Source organism: Solanum pennellii, chromosome 5, assembly GCF_001406875.1.
Source record: "Solanum pennellii chromosome 5, SPENNV200".
Classification (NCBI taxonomy): domain Eukaryota; kingdom Viridiplantae; phylum Streptophyta; class Magnoliopsida; order Solanales; family Solanaceae; genus Solanum; species Solanum pennellii.
The window spans coordinates 74,234,049-74,247,703 of NC_028641.1; the positions used below are offsets into that span (position 1 = coordinate 74,234,049).

General features: G+C 33.5%; 1 protein-coding gene across 3 annotated transcripts; it reads left to right on the forward strand.

Annotated features, from left to right (window-relative positions):
- The first annotated feature begins 4,128 nt into the window (after nt 1-4,128).
- Nucleotides 4,129-12,825, forward strand: LOC107020927 (putative lipase YOR059C). Of its 3 annotated transcripts, XM_015221460.2 has the most exons (12): nt 4,129-4,262; nt 4,342-4,510; nt 5,233-5,300; nt 6,921-6,991; nt 7,123-7,368; nt 8,926-9,089; nt 9,208-9,263; nt 9,356-9,408; nt 9,485-9,605; nt 10,471-10,568; nt 12,428-12,546; nt 12,649-12,825. In XM_015221460.2, the coding sequence occupies exons 2-11, from the start codon at nt 4,365-4,367 to the stop codon at nt 12,497-12,499; spliced, it is 1,095 nt and encodes a 364-aa protein (XP_015076946.1). In that variant the 5' UTR covers nt 4,129-4,262; nt 4,342-4,364; the 3' UTR covers nt 12,500-12,546; nt 12,649-12,825. The 3 variants fall into 3 exon arrangements, with proteins under 3 accessions (XP_015076946.1, XP_015076944.1, XP_015076943.1); XM_015221458.2 differs by having other exon boundaries at nt 4,140-4,510; nt 12,428-12,528; XM_015221457.2 differs by having other exon boundaries at nt 4,141-4,510.
- The last annotated feature ends 830 nt before the right edge of the window (nt 12,826-13,655 follow it).

Sequence of the window (13,655 nt, forward strand, 5' to 3'; positions counted from 1 at the left end):
CTTACCAGCAAAGGGTGTGGAAGGATATTAAAATCTCTTCCACTATTAACCAGAGGTGTCGAGTTCAAGTCATAGAAATGGAAAACTTTTTGTAATTCCATTTTATCCCCCTTAGTGTATCTACTAGCATGAATGAAAGTATAATGTTCGAGCAACTGAATTTTGAGTTCCAAATACCTAAAATATGAGAGAGTCAAAACTTGAATTTTAGTACAAACATCGTTTAGATTTGTTTTTTCAATGAAAAGCTAAATATTTACAAAAGTTAAAATAATTTATTTTGTAAATAATCTTTTGGCCATGCTATTTCAAGTAAAAAATTTATTTGTGTTTATCATCGAAAAATGGATCGTGCTATTTTTAAAAATAAAAAAGGGAAAATGCATAAGTACCCTCCTCAATCTATGCCTGAAATCTCAGAAACACACTTATACTATATAAGGTCCTATTACTCCCCTAACTCTTTTTTTTTTTTTTTGTAATTTTGTACATAATTTGACATACGTGGCATCCACACATCTCTCATGCTCTTCAATTGTGTGGAGTCACGATGTGTGCCACATAAGCCAAAAGGTGTACAAAATTAGAAAAAAAAAAGAGTTAGGAAAGTAATAGAACCTTACTTTAGTTAAGGTGTGTCTCTGTGAGATTTTGGTGATAGTCTAGGGAGTACTTGTGTCTTTCTCCCTTAAAAAATAAAAAATACATGAAACAAGATTCTTTTAAAGTTGAAATCATAAAGTTCAAAAGTTATGATTGAAAAAATTGAGAAGGAAATTCAAAAGAGACGAAACCAACAACAAGAAAAAAAAATTAGTTGATTTATGAAAATATTAAATTGAGACATATATAAAAAACTTAACTAGAGGCAAATGAAAAAGGAATGGTATATTTCTAACAATATTAGCAAAATCACAAGAAAAAAGTAATTCTAAAAACCTATAAACAACATACACAATTAAATTTTACCAAATTAACAAAATAAAATTTAAGGTAGAATCTCACCATTGATTAGTGGTGGATTGAAATTTAAGAGGTTGTCTTTGAAGAAAAAGAAAGAGGGAGAAATGCTAATAGAGAAAAATGGATAGCAATGACGGCATAGAATTACCATTTATTGGCTTTTGAGGCATTGCGAGTGAATTGTTGCTAAAAAGTTTAGGTATATATAGGAAGTTTGGTCTCAAATCTCTCTTCTCTAATTCTACCACGTCGCCATGGCTTAGTGTTACGTGTAAGACATGCCGTTTTAATGGTGCAGATTCATCCGCGTGTTCTCTCTTTCGTCTTTTTTTTTTCTTTTGGGAATCTTATTTCCTTTCAAATAGAAATAACGACAACAGGGTGAGGTTGATGATTTGTCGTTTTAATGGTGTATTCTCATATAGTGAGGCGTGAGGAGGATAGAGTGGACACAGAAAAGCACAACACCAAAATTGCACAAAAACAACACTAAAAATAACCCCAAAATTGCACCTAAATAGTTGCACTAGATTAGCATTAAAACAACACTAGAATTGCACTAAAAGAAGAACTAGATTTTCACAAAAACTACACCAATAAATAAAATGAAAAACAATAGCAAATTAGATGAATATTTTAGAGAATATCAAAAAGTGCATCAATTGTTGAAACATGAAGGACTATTAGTGCTCCATGTGAAAAGATAAGAATTACTTTGACTCTTAACTTAAAGATAAATGACAATTTTGATCATATTCTCCTCTCTACATTCCATGATCTGTCTCTAAACCTACAACTTACATTAACTCCTTTATGTATCACGTCAATCAAAATTATTTTATCCGCAAATGATATACAGTATCACCAAGGAAAATAAAAACGTGCTAGGGGTTGATTTGTGGTGCAACTTCATCAGCACAGCAAAGTACTCTGAGTCTCCTTCCACTATTCTTACTCGGGTCTTAACTCTATCATACACGTTTTTAATAGACCTAGTGTGCATTACAGATACACCTCTAGCCTCCAAGCACCTCTATAAAACCTCCTGGGACTTTACCCTAAGCTTTTATAGACCGATTAACATATGTGAGTCCATCCCCCTTCCCATATACTGCACCACCAGTCTTCTTACGAGATGAATGACTTCTATAATCAAGCCGTCCTAGCATAAATTCGGATTGATTTTTTAAAATAATCACTATTTTCTTTACTAATATTTCATATTCACTAAAAGCTTACTAGTATCTAATGTTAAGACCTATCAAATGATAACATAACATGTGTATTCACATACACTATTAGCATTATTTATACTATATTTTTTCACCTTAATTTACCTCTTAATCTTGCCAAATTTGTATTCTCTTAATCTTGATAATTAAGTTCGTATTGTTTGCTATAAACATCAAGTGGGAAAAATTTCTACCTTTAAATTCTTTGATACAATAGGACACCACACAAAATAAATAAATCAAAATTCTATCATCTTGAGAGTCAAGATCAAATTTGACATTTCACTTATCACTTAGGTGATAAATAAAAAATGTCTTAACAAATTTTTACAATTGCTAGTGTGACATGTGAAATATTGGGCTAAATTCCAAGCAAAAAAAAAAATATCGATGTTTATTGAATTTGACCCTTAAATTATTACACCTTTATCAAATTAGCAATAGAAAATTAAAGGCAAAATCTCATACTCAATTGATAAAGTTTTACGAATAACTAAAAAGCTTTGCTCATAAGCACTATACTGTTGAGGAATAAACATATATGTTAGATTATATTAATTAATCTAAACTCATAATCATGATATTTCACTCAAAATGTGATAGAAAATATTTTAATGTTTTGACATGTTGAAATAAAAAATTCCAAAATAATTTCTTTTAATTGTTAGTGTAGCGTGTGATGTATTGAATTTTTTTATCTCTCGATATTTTTATAACTTTGTGATATATTGATTTTTTTTATCTCTCAGTATTTTTAGTTATAAAGAACTTGAGATATGTCTATATACTAGAAATTTGTGTTAATTTATATGAACGCTTCAAAATCTAAATACCATAATTTATCTTCATTATATCAGTTAAACACTTCAATGAATATAAACAATTATATAAGATATTTCCAAAATTTACCTGTTATATTTGTGTCAAGTATCCACAAAGTACAATATTGAATTTAATTATCAATTGATACTGAATTGAGGTGTCTTAATACACTATTAAACCTCTTTATAATGACAATGTTTCATGATTTGTATAATAAGGTGTTGTAATATATGCATATTGATATTTTTGATATATAAATCTCAATTAATTGTCATAAACAAGAGTATACAAAATCAATTTGTGTATTAAAAAGAAATACTCTTTTCGTCTCAATTTAATGTTTCATGGTTTGTATAATAAGGTGTTGTAATATATGCATATTGATATTTTTGATATATAAATCTCAATTAATTGTCAAAAACAAGAGTATACAAAAATCAATTTGTGTATTAAAAAGAAGTAATCTTTCCGTCTCAATTAACGTGACACTTTTTTAATTTTGAGATTTAAACAAGGTTATTTTTTACCATAAATTTTTCATATACTTTTAACTATTTTGAATTGTCAATTATTGCGACGTATAACACTTTTTACGTAGTTTAAAAATATATAAATTTCATTTCAAAAATTGAAAATCTAACGTACAAATTTTTGGTTAAACTTAAAATGTTTGACTTTTGAAAAATGAAAACTGCCACTTTATGTGACAATTCCTTTTTCAAGAGTCAAATAGTTTAAGTCTAATCAGAAATTTCAATCTTTTAAAAACGAAATTCATATATTTGTAAATTACATAAAAATAAGTTATAATAAAAAAATGTTTAAAATATGTATGAAAAAATTCACCGTCAAAGATAGACTTGTTTGAATCTCAAAATCTAAAATATCTCATAAAATGACACGAAGGAAGTACGTAACATATTTCTTATTAAATTGCTTAACTAAATACGAATACTAAAAAAAAAATAGAAGTTAAATATATTCAAAGTATAAGAAATTCAAATTTTTTAATTTCAAATCTCAAATTCAAGCTATAAATATGAAAAATAGTAATAATAATGAATGAATCGAATACGAATATCAAACACCGAACCCGCAAATAAAATTAAAAAAATTGAAGCCCTTTGAGGATCAGTTAGGACGCAGTACCCGCCACGTTGTGATTTTCCTTAATTAACAACTTTAACTCCGGTAGCTTCTCTCTTCTCCGGCTTTCTTCAAAGCGGTTGACCCAACTCCGGCGAAGTACCTAAATTTCCGATCAGTTTCCCCTTACTTGATTATCCGTTTCTGAAAAATTTTAGTACTGAATCCCGAAATTCAGTTTCAGGAACTGAGAAAAACGAAATGAAAAACGGAGAAGTAGTGAACGGAAGAGGAGGAGTATGTTCATCGGAAACCGTTAATGGCGGCGAAGATGTGTTCAGTTGCGAAAAATCCGATGCTTCCTCTGCTGATCATCTTGTAATTATGGTACACGGTATTCTAGGAAGGTGTGTGTATATGAATTTTGTATTCCTGTTCGACTGTGCCATTCATTTGTGCAGTATCGAAGTTGAAGTAGTTTATTGATGAAATTGAAGTATTATGATCTGATTAGAAGGGGGAAATTAGGGATTTTGATCTTAGGTCTACTGTTCTAAGGAAAAGAGGATATTTGTTTAGATTTTGTTAATACTCTCTCTGTTTCAATTTGTTTATCAGATTTTGATTAAAGATATGTAGAATGTATCAAAATATTCTTTAATCTTGTGGTGTTTTACATGTAACATGGAAAGCTGAAATTGAAGAGTTTCCATAAAGGGAAAGAGACATTTTTTTTGAAACGGACTAAAAAGGGAAGTCAAATAAGTACATTGAAACAGCAGGAGTAGTTGTTTATTTAGATATTTTCGTATGCACTTATTGGAGTGATTTGGATTGCTTCATTATCATGGAAATTTTATGCATAATTGGTTGACTAGATCATATTCATCTATGCAATTTTTGCGACCATAAAAAAATTTCCATGCCAATAAAAGAAAAAACTGCTTTTACACTGTATGCTGTGTTGATTAGTTTTTCTCTTGTTGTGGAGGGGTTATCTTCAGTTGGAATGCTTTGTTGCTAGCTGTTTGAATTCGTACTGCGTGAAACAATTTTCTATTAATTCTCTGGTTATCAGAAAAAGCAAAGGTACTTATACTTTGGTTTTGTAATCCATATATTTCAACAGCACTACAGATTGGAAGTTTGGTGCTGAGCAGTTTGTTCGGAGGTTTCCTGACAAAGTTTTTGTTCATTGTAAGTGCATATATCTGGAGTGGCATTTCTATTTTCACATGCTCGTTTCTGCATAATAAAATTCCTCTACACTTCATCCCCCCTGCACTTACCATTTTGCTGCTTTTGTCAAAAAAATATCAGGTATACTTTTTATTATTCTCTGCCTTCTACATTCATATGTCTGATAAGTTGTTGCACTCTTGTCTTAATTGTATATCATCTGTTCCGAGTCCGAGTAAAATGCATATACATGAGAACAAGGTATGAGGATTAAATAATCATCCCGACAGGAACTGCATTTTCCTGTACAGTCACATTTGATTGTGTTCCAGCAAATTTTCGTTGCAAATTAGATTGTAGATTGAGGTTATTGTTCCTGGTGGAGGCCAAAGTTATTCATCTGACTCTTACTCTTTGTTTGGTAATATGAAAATTGAAATATCATTTATGTTGCTTAATACAACCTTTTAATTGCCTTGATGGAACTAATTTCTTTAACTTAGAGATAAAACACGTAAATGAATGTAGTTTAGGCCTACAACATGTTGGCTCCTGTAGTGGAGGAACTTGTAAGAAGGAAGGGGCTTAATTGAATCCCCGTCGTCAAAAAATTATACTGTGTGAATTAGGCAAAAATGACTTCTTTTTTATATATAAATGGTTGAATCCTATGTAAAGGGGAAAATCTAGTGTAGTTGTAAAGGGGTTTAAAGTTGCTTCAGTTTACAAGTTCAAAACTGAACAATGAAATTCTTGTATCTTTTGAATCCACTTGTATTTGTGTTAGTTTTGGTGTAAAGAGATTTGTAAATGACATAGAACCTATGTTAGGCTTTATTGAATCTCTGTGAGAAGAACAAAGATTTACTCTTAGGATGTGGTTCTTTTTTAAGCAGTAAAGTTGGCTATCAGCACAGGCTTTGTGGTAGAGAAATTATCTAACACTGTTACCTTATCAAACAAAAAATAGAAAAAAGATTCCACGTGTATAAAAACCTCGCTCCGTCACCGCCCTCGTTTTTGACATGCTTCTTATTTCTTAACCAAGTATGTGAACATATTTTGTTGATGAGTGGTGGTGACGCTGGAATTCAATAAATTTGCCTGCTTTATTGTCTGTGTTGAAGTGTATGAACTGCCTCATCTAGAAGTATAAGTTATTAGAAAGGGGATACTTTAATTTATAGTTCTACATCATGTAGATACTTCCATTTGAGTAAAGCAAGTCAATGTGATACCACAAACGAGTCATGCTTGTTAAAATTTGCCAAGTGCAGAGGTGTATTATATCTGCTAAATGACAATATTTTTTCTTCATAAGATGTAGATATCATTTTTTACGAGGATGGGGTGCTACTAAGTTTTTCTTTATTTGCTCACCTTCCCATTTTTTAATTAAGAGTGGGAAACTGTGTTCACCGGATTCTTCTAGTGAAATTGCCAACTCTTTCTGATTTTGCGTAGTTTTTGAGCCGAGTGCTAATTAGCTACTCACAAGATCGTATGGACATTTGTACTTTTGTAGCATCTCTCTTCTTGAGTTACCACATGTGTCCAGTATCCTATGGTTATTGATTATAAGTGCACAGAGAAATGGAATACCAAAAGGAGGACTAAAGAGAATGATCTTCTCTGCAGGTAGTGAACGTAATATTGGAAAACTAACATTGGATGGTGTGGATGTAATGGGTGAGAGATTGTCAGAGGAGGTTAATTTCTTCTAATACTATTCATTCATTTTATTTTTTTTTTTGCTTCTTTCCATCCTATCCTTTTTCTAATATGTTCTCCAGATCTTGGTATGTCTACCAATCTACTAACTATGTGGAGATGGATTTAGGTTCTTGAAGTGATCAAGAGAAAGCCAGGTCTGAAGAAAATTTCTTTTGTCTCACACTCTGTTGGAGGGTTGGTGGCAAGATATGCCATTGGGAGGTTATATAGACCTCGTAGAATAGAGAATACTGAGGATTTATCAGCCAATGCATGTGTAGAAGGGTTGGAGGGTTGCACGATAGCTGGTTTGGAACCAGTTAATTTTATCACTGTTGCCACACCTCATCTTGGTTCTAGGGGTAACAAGCAGGTACCAGCGGTATTATTTAAATCTTATCAAATACTTAAGGTAATATTATTGTGATTGAGGAAAATGGATTTTTATCCTCCTTCAATATGCCTTTGTCTCGTTATCGGTAAATGATGCTTATGAGCAGAAGATATAGATTCACACCTCCACATTTTGATACTTCTATAGACTGGGTTTAAGGGTCATCTGGCATGCCAATATAATTTCCTTTCAGATTCGATTGCTATCCATTACCCTATCATGATTCTTGATGGGGTAACCTCCTGTTTATCAAGTCTAGTTAACATATCTCTAAATACCCTTGATACACATTTAATTTTTTTCATATTTCTTTGTCAATTTTCTTGTACTGATTTCCAAAAGAAAACGAAGTGGTGGTTTTAATTTCAAAATCATGACTAGTTTTTCTAGACCATCTACTTTCATTTCCGTTGCAATCTTAATGCAAAAGTATTGATATCTGGATAAGTTACTGCAATGAAGGAGACTTTTGGTCTACAGCAACAAAGACCAGAAAAAATGCAGCAAATTAGAAAAAACGGCCAGGGCGAAGAAGAGCGTCTGATATGTGGAGGTGCCAGTTAAAGGAGATCAAAGTGGGGTTAAGGTGGAAGGGAGATGATGTGTGTTAGGATGTTGGGGGAAATAGACTCATGGGTGGAGGGATGGGTTGATGCAAGGTTCGGGGAGTCCAAGAGAGAGGTTGGGGAGAGCATTTGTGGTTAGAGGGAGCTTCAATTTTTCATTGGTGGGGGGTTGAAGACGAACTTGACAAAGGAAGGTGAAGTAGCATTGTAGGGGCACATGAGTGAAGGAAGCAGAAGAGCAGCCATGAAAGAAAAAGAGTGCCCTTCTTCCAATTTACATTTGAGGGTGCCAGAAAGTCTTTTTTCCCTGCTTATGTAGTGGGAGTACAGACCTTTATCCAAACTCCATCCATGAATAGTTTTATCTACTTTCAAGTTGAACTATTCTAAGTACGTTAAATGCTGCCCAATATGAATCTTCTAATCCTGCCATACATCATATATCTGCATACTGGCCAACCTCTTAGATCTTGTCATTATAGTCTCTGACTCCCTCTATATGTTGTGCTTTAGGTTTGTGTTTTCTGAGTTTCTAAAAGCGTAGAAGATCTTTACTCTTTAACCTTGGCACTTTCTGGTAATAAACACTGTTCTTCCACAACTCAACTTCTTTAAGAACTGCAAATCAGTGACAGTTCTGCATTGTACCTTTCTGTTTGGTTTACTGAGCTATAGCTTAGAATTAGTTTTTCTGGAAGTGATAGTGGTTAGACGTACATAGAATTTGATCCCAGGATGACCGTGGAAATATGCTCTTTATCAAACTATTTGGAAGGATTGAGGTGATTGCCAATCTTTAACATATTCTATTTGTTGCTATATCTGATGTATGTCAAAGTGCATTGTTCCTGTTTTCTCAAGTGTGTTCATATTTGTATGATTTTGAGGTTTCTTCCTTATCTAAAATATTAAATATGCTATGTCAGCTGTTGAACCTTTTGGTAATATTAATGTTTTAAGGTATTGTCAGGTGCCATTTCTTTTTGGTGTAACTGCCTTAGAGAAAGCTGCTTTCCATGTAATCCATTTGATATTTAAAAGAACAGGGAGGCACCTTTTTCTTTGCGATAATGATGAAGGGAGGCCTCCATTACTTAAACGCATGGTGGAAGACGATGGTGAACTACAGTTCTTGTATGTTACAGAGATTAATAAATTACATATAGGATTGATTGGTCCTGTGTTTACTGGGACCTGTAGTGAATATTACTTTATAGTGATGCTGATTAGTTGAAAAAAATCATGCATGTAGGTCTGCGTTGCGTTCATTCAAGCGCCGAGTTGCATATTCAAATGTTGGCTATGATCGTATCCTTATTGCATTGTTGAATCAGGCATTCAGCAATTTTGATACCCTAACTTCTGATATAGACCATTTTTCTTTAACAATAATTCTTTAGATGTTGTTGGTTGGAGAACATCATCTATTAGACGTAATAATGAACTACCCAAGGTACAATCGTTCTGTAGTATGTATTTTAGCTGCCACCTATTAAATCTTATGTGAAAAACTGTTTTGGTGTTTATAGTGGGAAGACTCCTCTAATGAGAAGTATCCTCACATTGTGTATGAAGAACATTGCAAGGCATGTGAGGGTGAGCAGGGTGAGTCTGTTGTGAAGGAGGATGATTCTTTGGACAAGTTGGAAGGTTCGTTGCTCTTTCCTTACGAAAAGAAGTTGGCTTTAGGTCACACCATTTCTTGGTTCTTTTAGTTCCATCCTCCTCCCCCCTTCTGGGGCCTTTGATATAATTTATAATGCTGCTCTCTTGTACATGCATGCATGACTGACTTTAATTTTGGATCGGTTTTCTAGTACATACCACTGTTACAAGAAATAATCAATGTGTTGATCCTAAAATATTATGCCACTTGGCGATTTTGTTTAATTCGTCTTAGTTTGAAAACGGCACGAAGTTTCAGAACACAAAAGGAAGACTTTTGAACTTTTTGGTCATTAACTAAAAGGTGTGTGTAGCATACCAAATTACCCTTTGATCTTGTGGTTGTAAACAGGCCTAGTCATTCCTATAAGGGAGTGTCATTAAGGTAAATTGGGAATGTTACAAATAAAGGCTTACTAAATATATAGAAGTGGCATTCTTTCTTAAACAAACTAAATAAATCGGAACGGAGGGAGCATTAAGCTTGTAAAACAGAGATGGTATCTAGCCTCCCTCTGTGTCACATAGGTCCTTCATTTTCCTTTTATCAAATCTGTGTCGGATGGAAGCAGGTGTACCTTGGGTGTAAGTACTTCATCAAAATACACTAAATATTATGAAGAATAAGCTCCATGCAGTCATAAAAATACTTGCATCATGTGTAAGACAGGCCTCAACCTTTTCAAACATAGCAAGGTTTTCAAACTTGCCCAGAACTCTTTGGTTTGAGTGCTTATTATTTTGTTTTGGTCCACTGAATTCTGATTTCGCCCTTTGTATTGTATGCATGTGTGTATAGCCTTTCTTGGCTTCTAAATATTTCAGTTCTCATGTTTGGACTCTTATGCAGAAGAATTGGTGACTGGTTTATCTAGAGTGTCATGGGATAAAGTGGACGTTAGCTTTCACAGGAGCAGGCGTAGATTTGCTTCTCACACTGTTATTCAGGTCTCTCTTTCTCTCCCCTGACTACTGATAATTACAAACGTGATTGCCCAGAGCATTTTTAGATAATTTAGTGGTTCTCCTTGAACCACAGTCAAGTCTCATTTAATTAAGTTGATGGAAGTATGAACTCTACCTATTTTGCTTAATGTGTAGAAGATAACTTTCATTCATCTACCTCACAGATTTACGAGTGAAAAAGTACGTATGAGACTTATGTCTTTGTCCTGTGTGTTCATGTGTTGCATCCTGGTGTTTGCCAATTTTATAGCCTCAAGAATTAGTTTGAAAAAATATTAACTAATAATGCAGATTGAACAAGGTTTTAGTTTTGGCGACAAACTGCATTGACCCACAATTTGCGTTTTTGAAGCAGGGGTATTACTATTCCATTTCCTTCTATCCTAACTCTCGTGCATACATCTTCTGTATAACACTATTTGACCTCGGATTACTAGAAAAGTGAGATTTTGGCTTGAACCATGTCTCTTTCTGGACCACTTTGTCACTTTAGACATATAGTTGATATAGTGGAGGAGTGCCTGGTGCTAAAAAATGAGAACATCATTATAGCCCAAGTGGCTGAGGTGATGTTTGCAACGGTGAGAGAGCTAGTCTAAGACATTGCCACTTTAGACATGTAGATAACATAGTGGAGGAGTATGTGGTGCTAAAAATGAGAACATTATTACAGCCCAAGTGGTTGTGGTGGTGGTAGCAATGGTGGGGAGAGCTAGTGTATGATATTGACACCCTTGTAGCGTGTGATAAATTTTACACTATTCAATTCATTTAGTCCACTTTGTAAGCCAGCTGGAGGAAAGCATTATTAACTCACTTCGTTTTTAGTTTGTCCCAAAAAAAGGACAGCTTGTGTCTTTAGAAACTATTTAACTTAATGAGACTGATTTATGTCTGTAGAAACTATTTAACTTAATGAGATTGATATATATGTCAGAAAATATCTATGGCTTGTTTAGACCACATGTTTCAAAAGTCTTTCTTTTGTTGTTAAACTCCCTACACAGTCAAAAACTGTCACATAAAATAGGACAGAGGGAGTACAATTTAAAGCAGTAAATAAAAGTAATACTTGTAGGCGCTGAAATGCAATGTGGGCAGGGGTGGATCCAGGTAGGGGGTCATCCGAACTCCCTTCAGCTGAAAAGTTATGTATTGTTGATCTTATAGGTTGTTTAGAAAGGAGAATAGTGATTTGAAAGGAAGAAAGTTTATAATATTCCTGTCAGTTTCCGTATGTAATAGTTGAAAAGATGGTGAAAGTAAAAAACGAGGAGTATATCTTCCTTGGGTTTACAGTTTGTCTTCCCAAACAAGGACAAATCAAATATATGCTTCCGTTTTTCCTTTTAACCAAACTCTGAAGTTCCAACTTTTCTCACTCTCTTCAGTTTTCTCTCCTTTGTATTTTCTCATCCTGTTCTCTTCGCTGGGGTTGAATCTTTCTCTCGCTTTATACTCTGTGACTAGAGGCAGTCTGTCATTCACTTAATAAACCCTGTAACTTGATCCAGTTTCCCATTTACTTCATAAACCCTGTAACTAAATGTAATTTATGACACTCGAAAAACTCTGTAGCTAAATTTCATTAAAAGTATATAAGAGTAAATGAAGTTTGTGCAGCATGGTTCTGGTGTTAGTGGACCGGAAGGGAACTCAGTATCTAATATGAGCGCTAACGCGCAAAATCTCAGCCTTCAACTTTCCAAGGGTACGGATGGCCCCTCTTTGCTTATTAATTAGCTAATAGGGGCTCAAGTTACATTAAGGACATATTTGGATCAACTATTGAATTGTAAAGGTATATGTGAGCTAAACTAATTAGCTAATTATGCTTACAGGTGAAGGATCAAAAAATAGATGCCGAAGGTGCTGATGTTATACAACATATGATCGATAATTTTATCGAATAGAGGCCAAAATCAAATCTGAAATTTTCAAGGTGATCAATGATTTGCATGTTAGTGTCTCTTACTTCCTTTTCTATCCTAGACTTTTGCATTTGGTGGCCTGTTGTGAAATGCTGGAAAAAGTAATTTGATTTTTTCATCTATGGTTGCAGGGAGGGGCATATCTAGAGGGTTTATTATTAGTTCACACGAACCTAGTAATTTTTGCCAAACTCTCTCTCTCTCTCTCTCTATATATATATGTATATATATTAAAAAAATATTAAATATCTACAATATGAGTGTGTAACTTTTATTATTATATTATTAACTTGAGTTTGTTATAAGAACTTGTAAGTTTCAAATCTTGGATTCGTTTCTGGGCTTTGCAGGTTAGGTTCTTCTATGAATCGTTATAGACAATAAGTCATTATTAGGAGCGTTATTGACTCATTGTGCCCTAGTGTCCATGGTAACAGTTCCATTCACCAATAATATATAGTACTTTCTCTGATTTAATTTGCCTGGTGCGGGTTACCTCTCCTATGTGGTTTACGAGTGATTGCGGGTTTCCCTTGTCATAAAGCAAATTAAAATGGCAATAGAAAGAGAATTATTGTGAAGAAAAATATGACAAATTCATAGGAAAGCACTTGTGGGAGTATATATGCAAGGAACTGTACCATAAGCAAATGTGTAATTACCTAAATAGTTAACAACAGATGATAATAAATACCAAAAGTCAAATACTATGAGTAGAGACTAATACTACGACTGGTATGGTGCTTTAGACTTCCACCAAGTCAAGACTATATAAATATGCTAATACTAAGAAATGCTGGATTGCCTACATTACTTTTTATGTATATAATAGGAGATGTTGGATTTCTTGGTTTCTTCGTGTGTTTGTTTGCAATAAATGTGTGTTTGTTTGTAATAAACTTTAAAGTAATAGAAAAATAAATTACAATCACAAATAAAAATATGAAGAAACATGATTTTGTTGATGAATCGTGTGGGTTCCTTGATTCTTTTCTCATGATATGATCTCTCGAATTATGAAAACATTAGTTGCGCATTTCTCGAACTAGTATGATTTGGATTTGATCTCTTTATGAATGTTCCATGAATTTGAGGAATATATATTGGCATAAACTACGGTTTAGGGTTAAGTAACATT

Excerpts from the sequence above, each read along its gene's own strand:
- LOC107020927 (XM_015221460.2), top strand. The coding sequence starts at position 4,365 with ATGAAAAACGGAGAAGTAGTGAACGGAAGAGGAGGAGTATGTTCATCG. Across the intron at positions 4,511-5,232 it reads GTACACGGTATTCTAGGAAG|CACTACAGATTGGAAGTTTG; the intron begins GTGTGTGTATAT and ends ATATTTCAACAG. Across the intron at positions 5,301-6,920 it reads TGACAAAGTTTTTGTTCATT|GTAGTGAACGTAATATTGGA; the intron begins GTAAGTGCATAT and ends TCTTCTCTGCAG.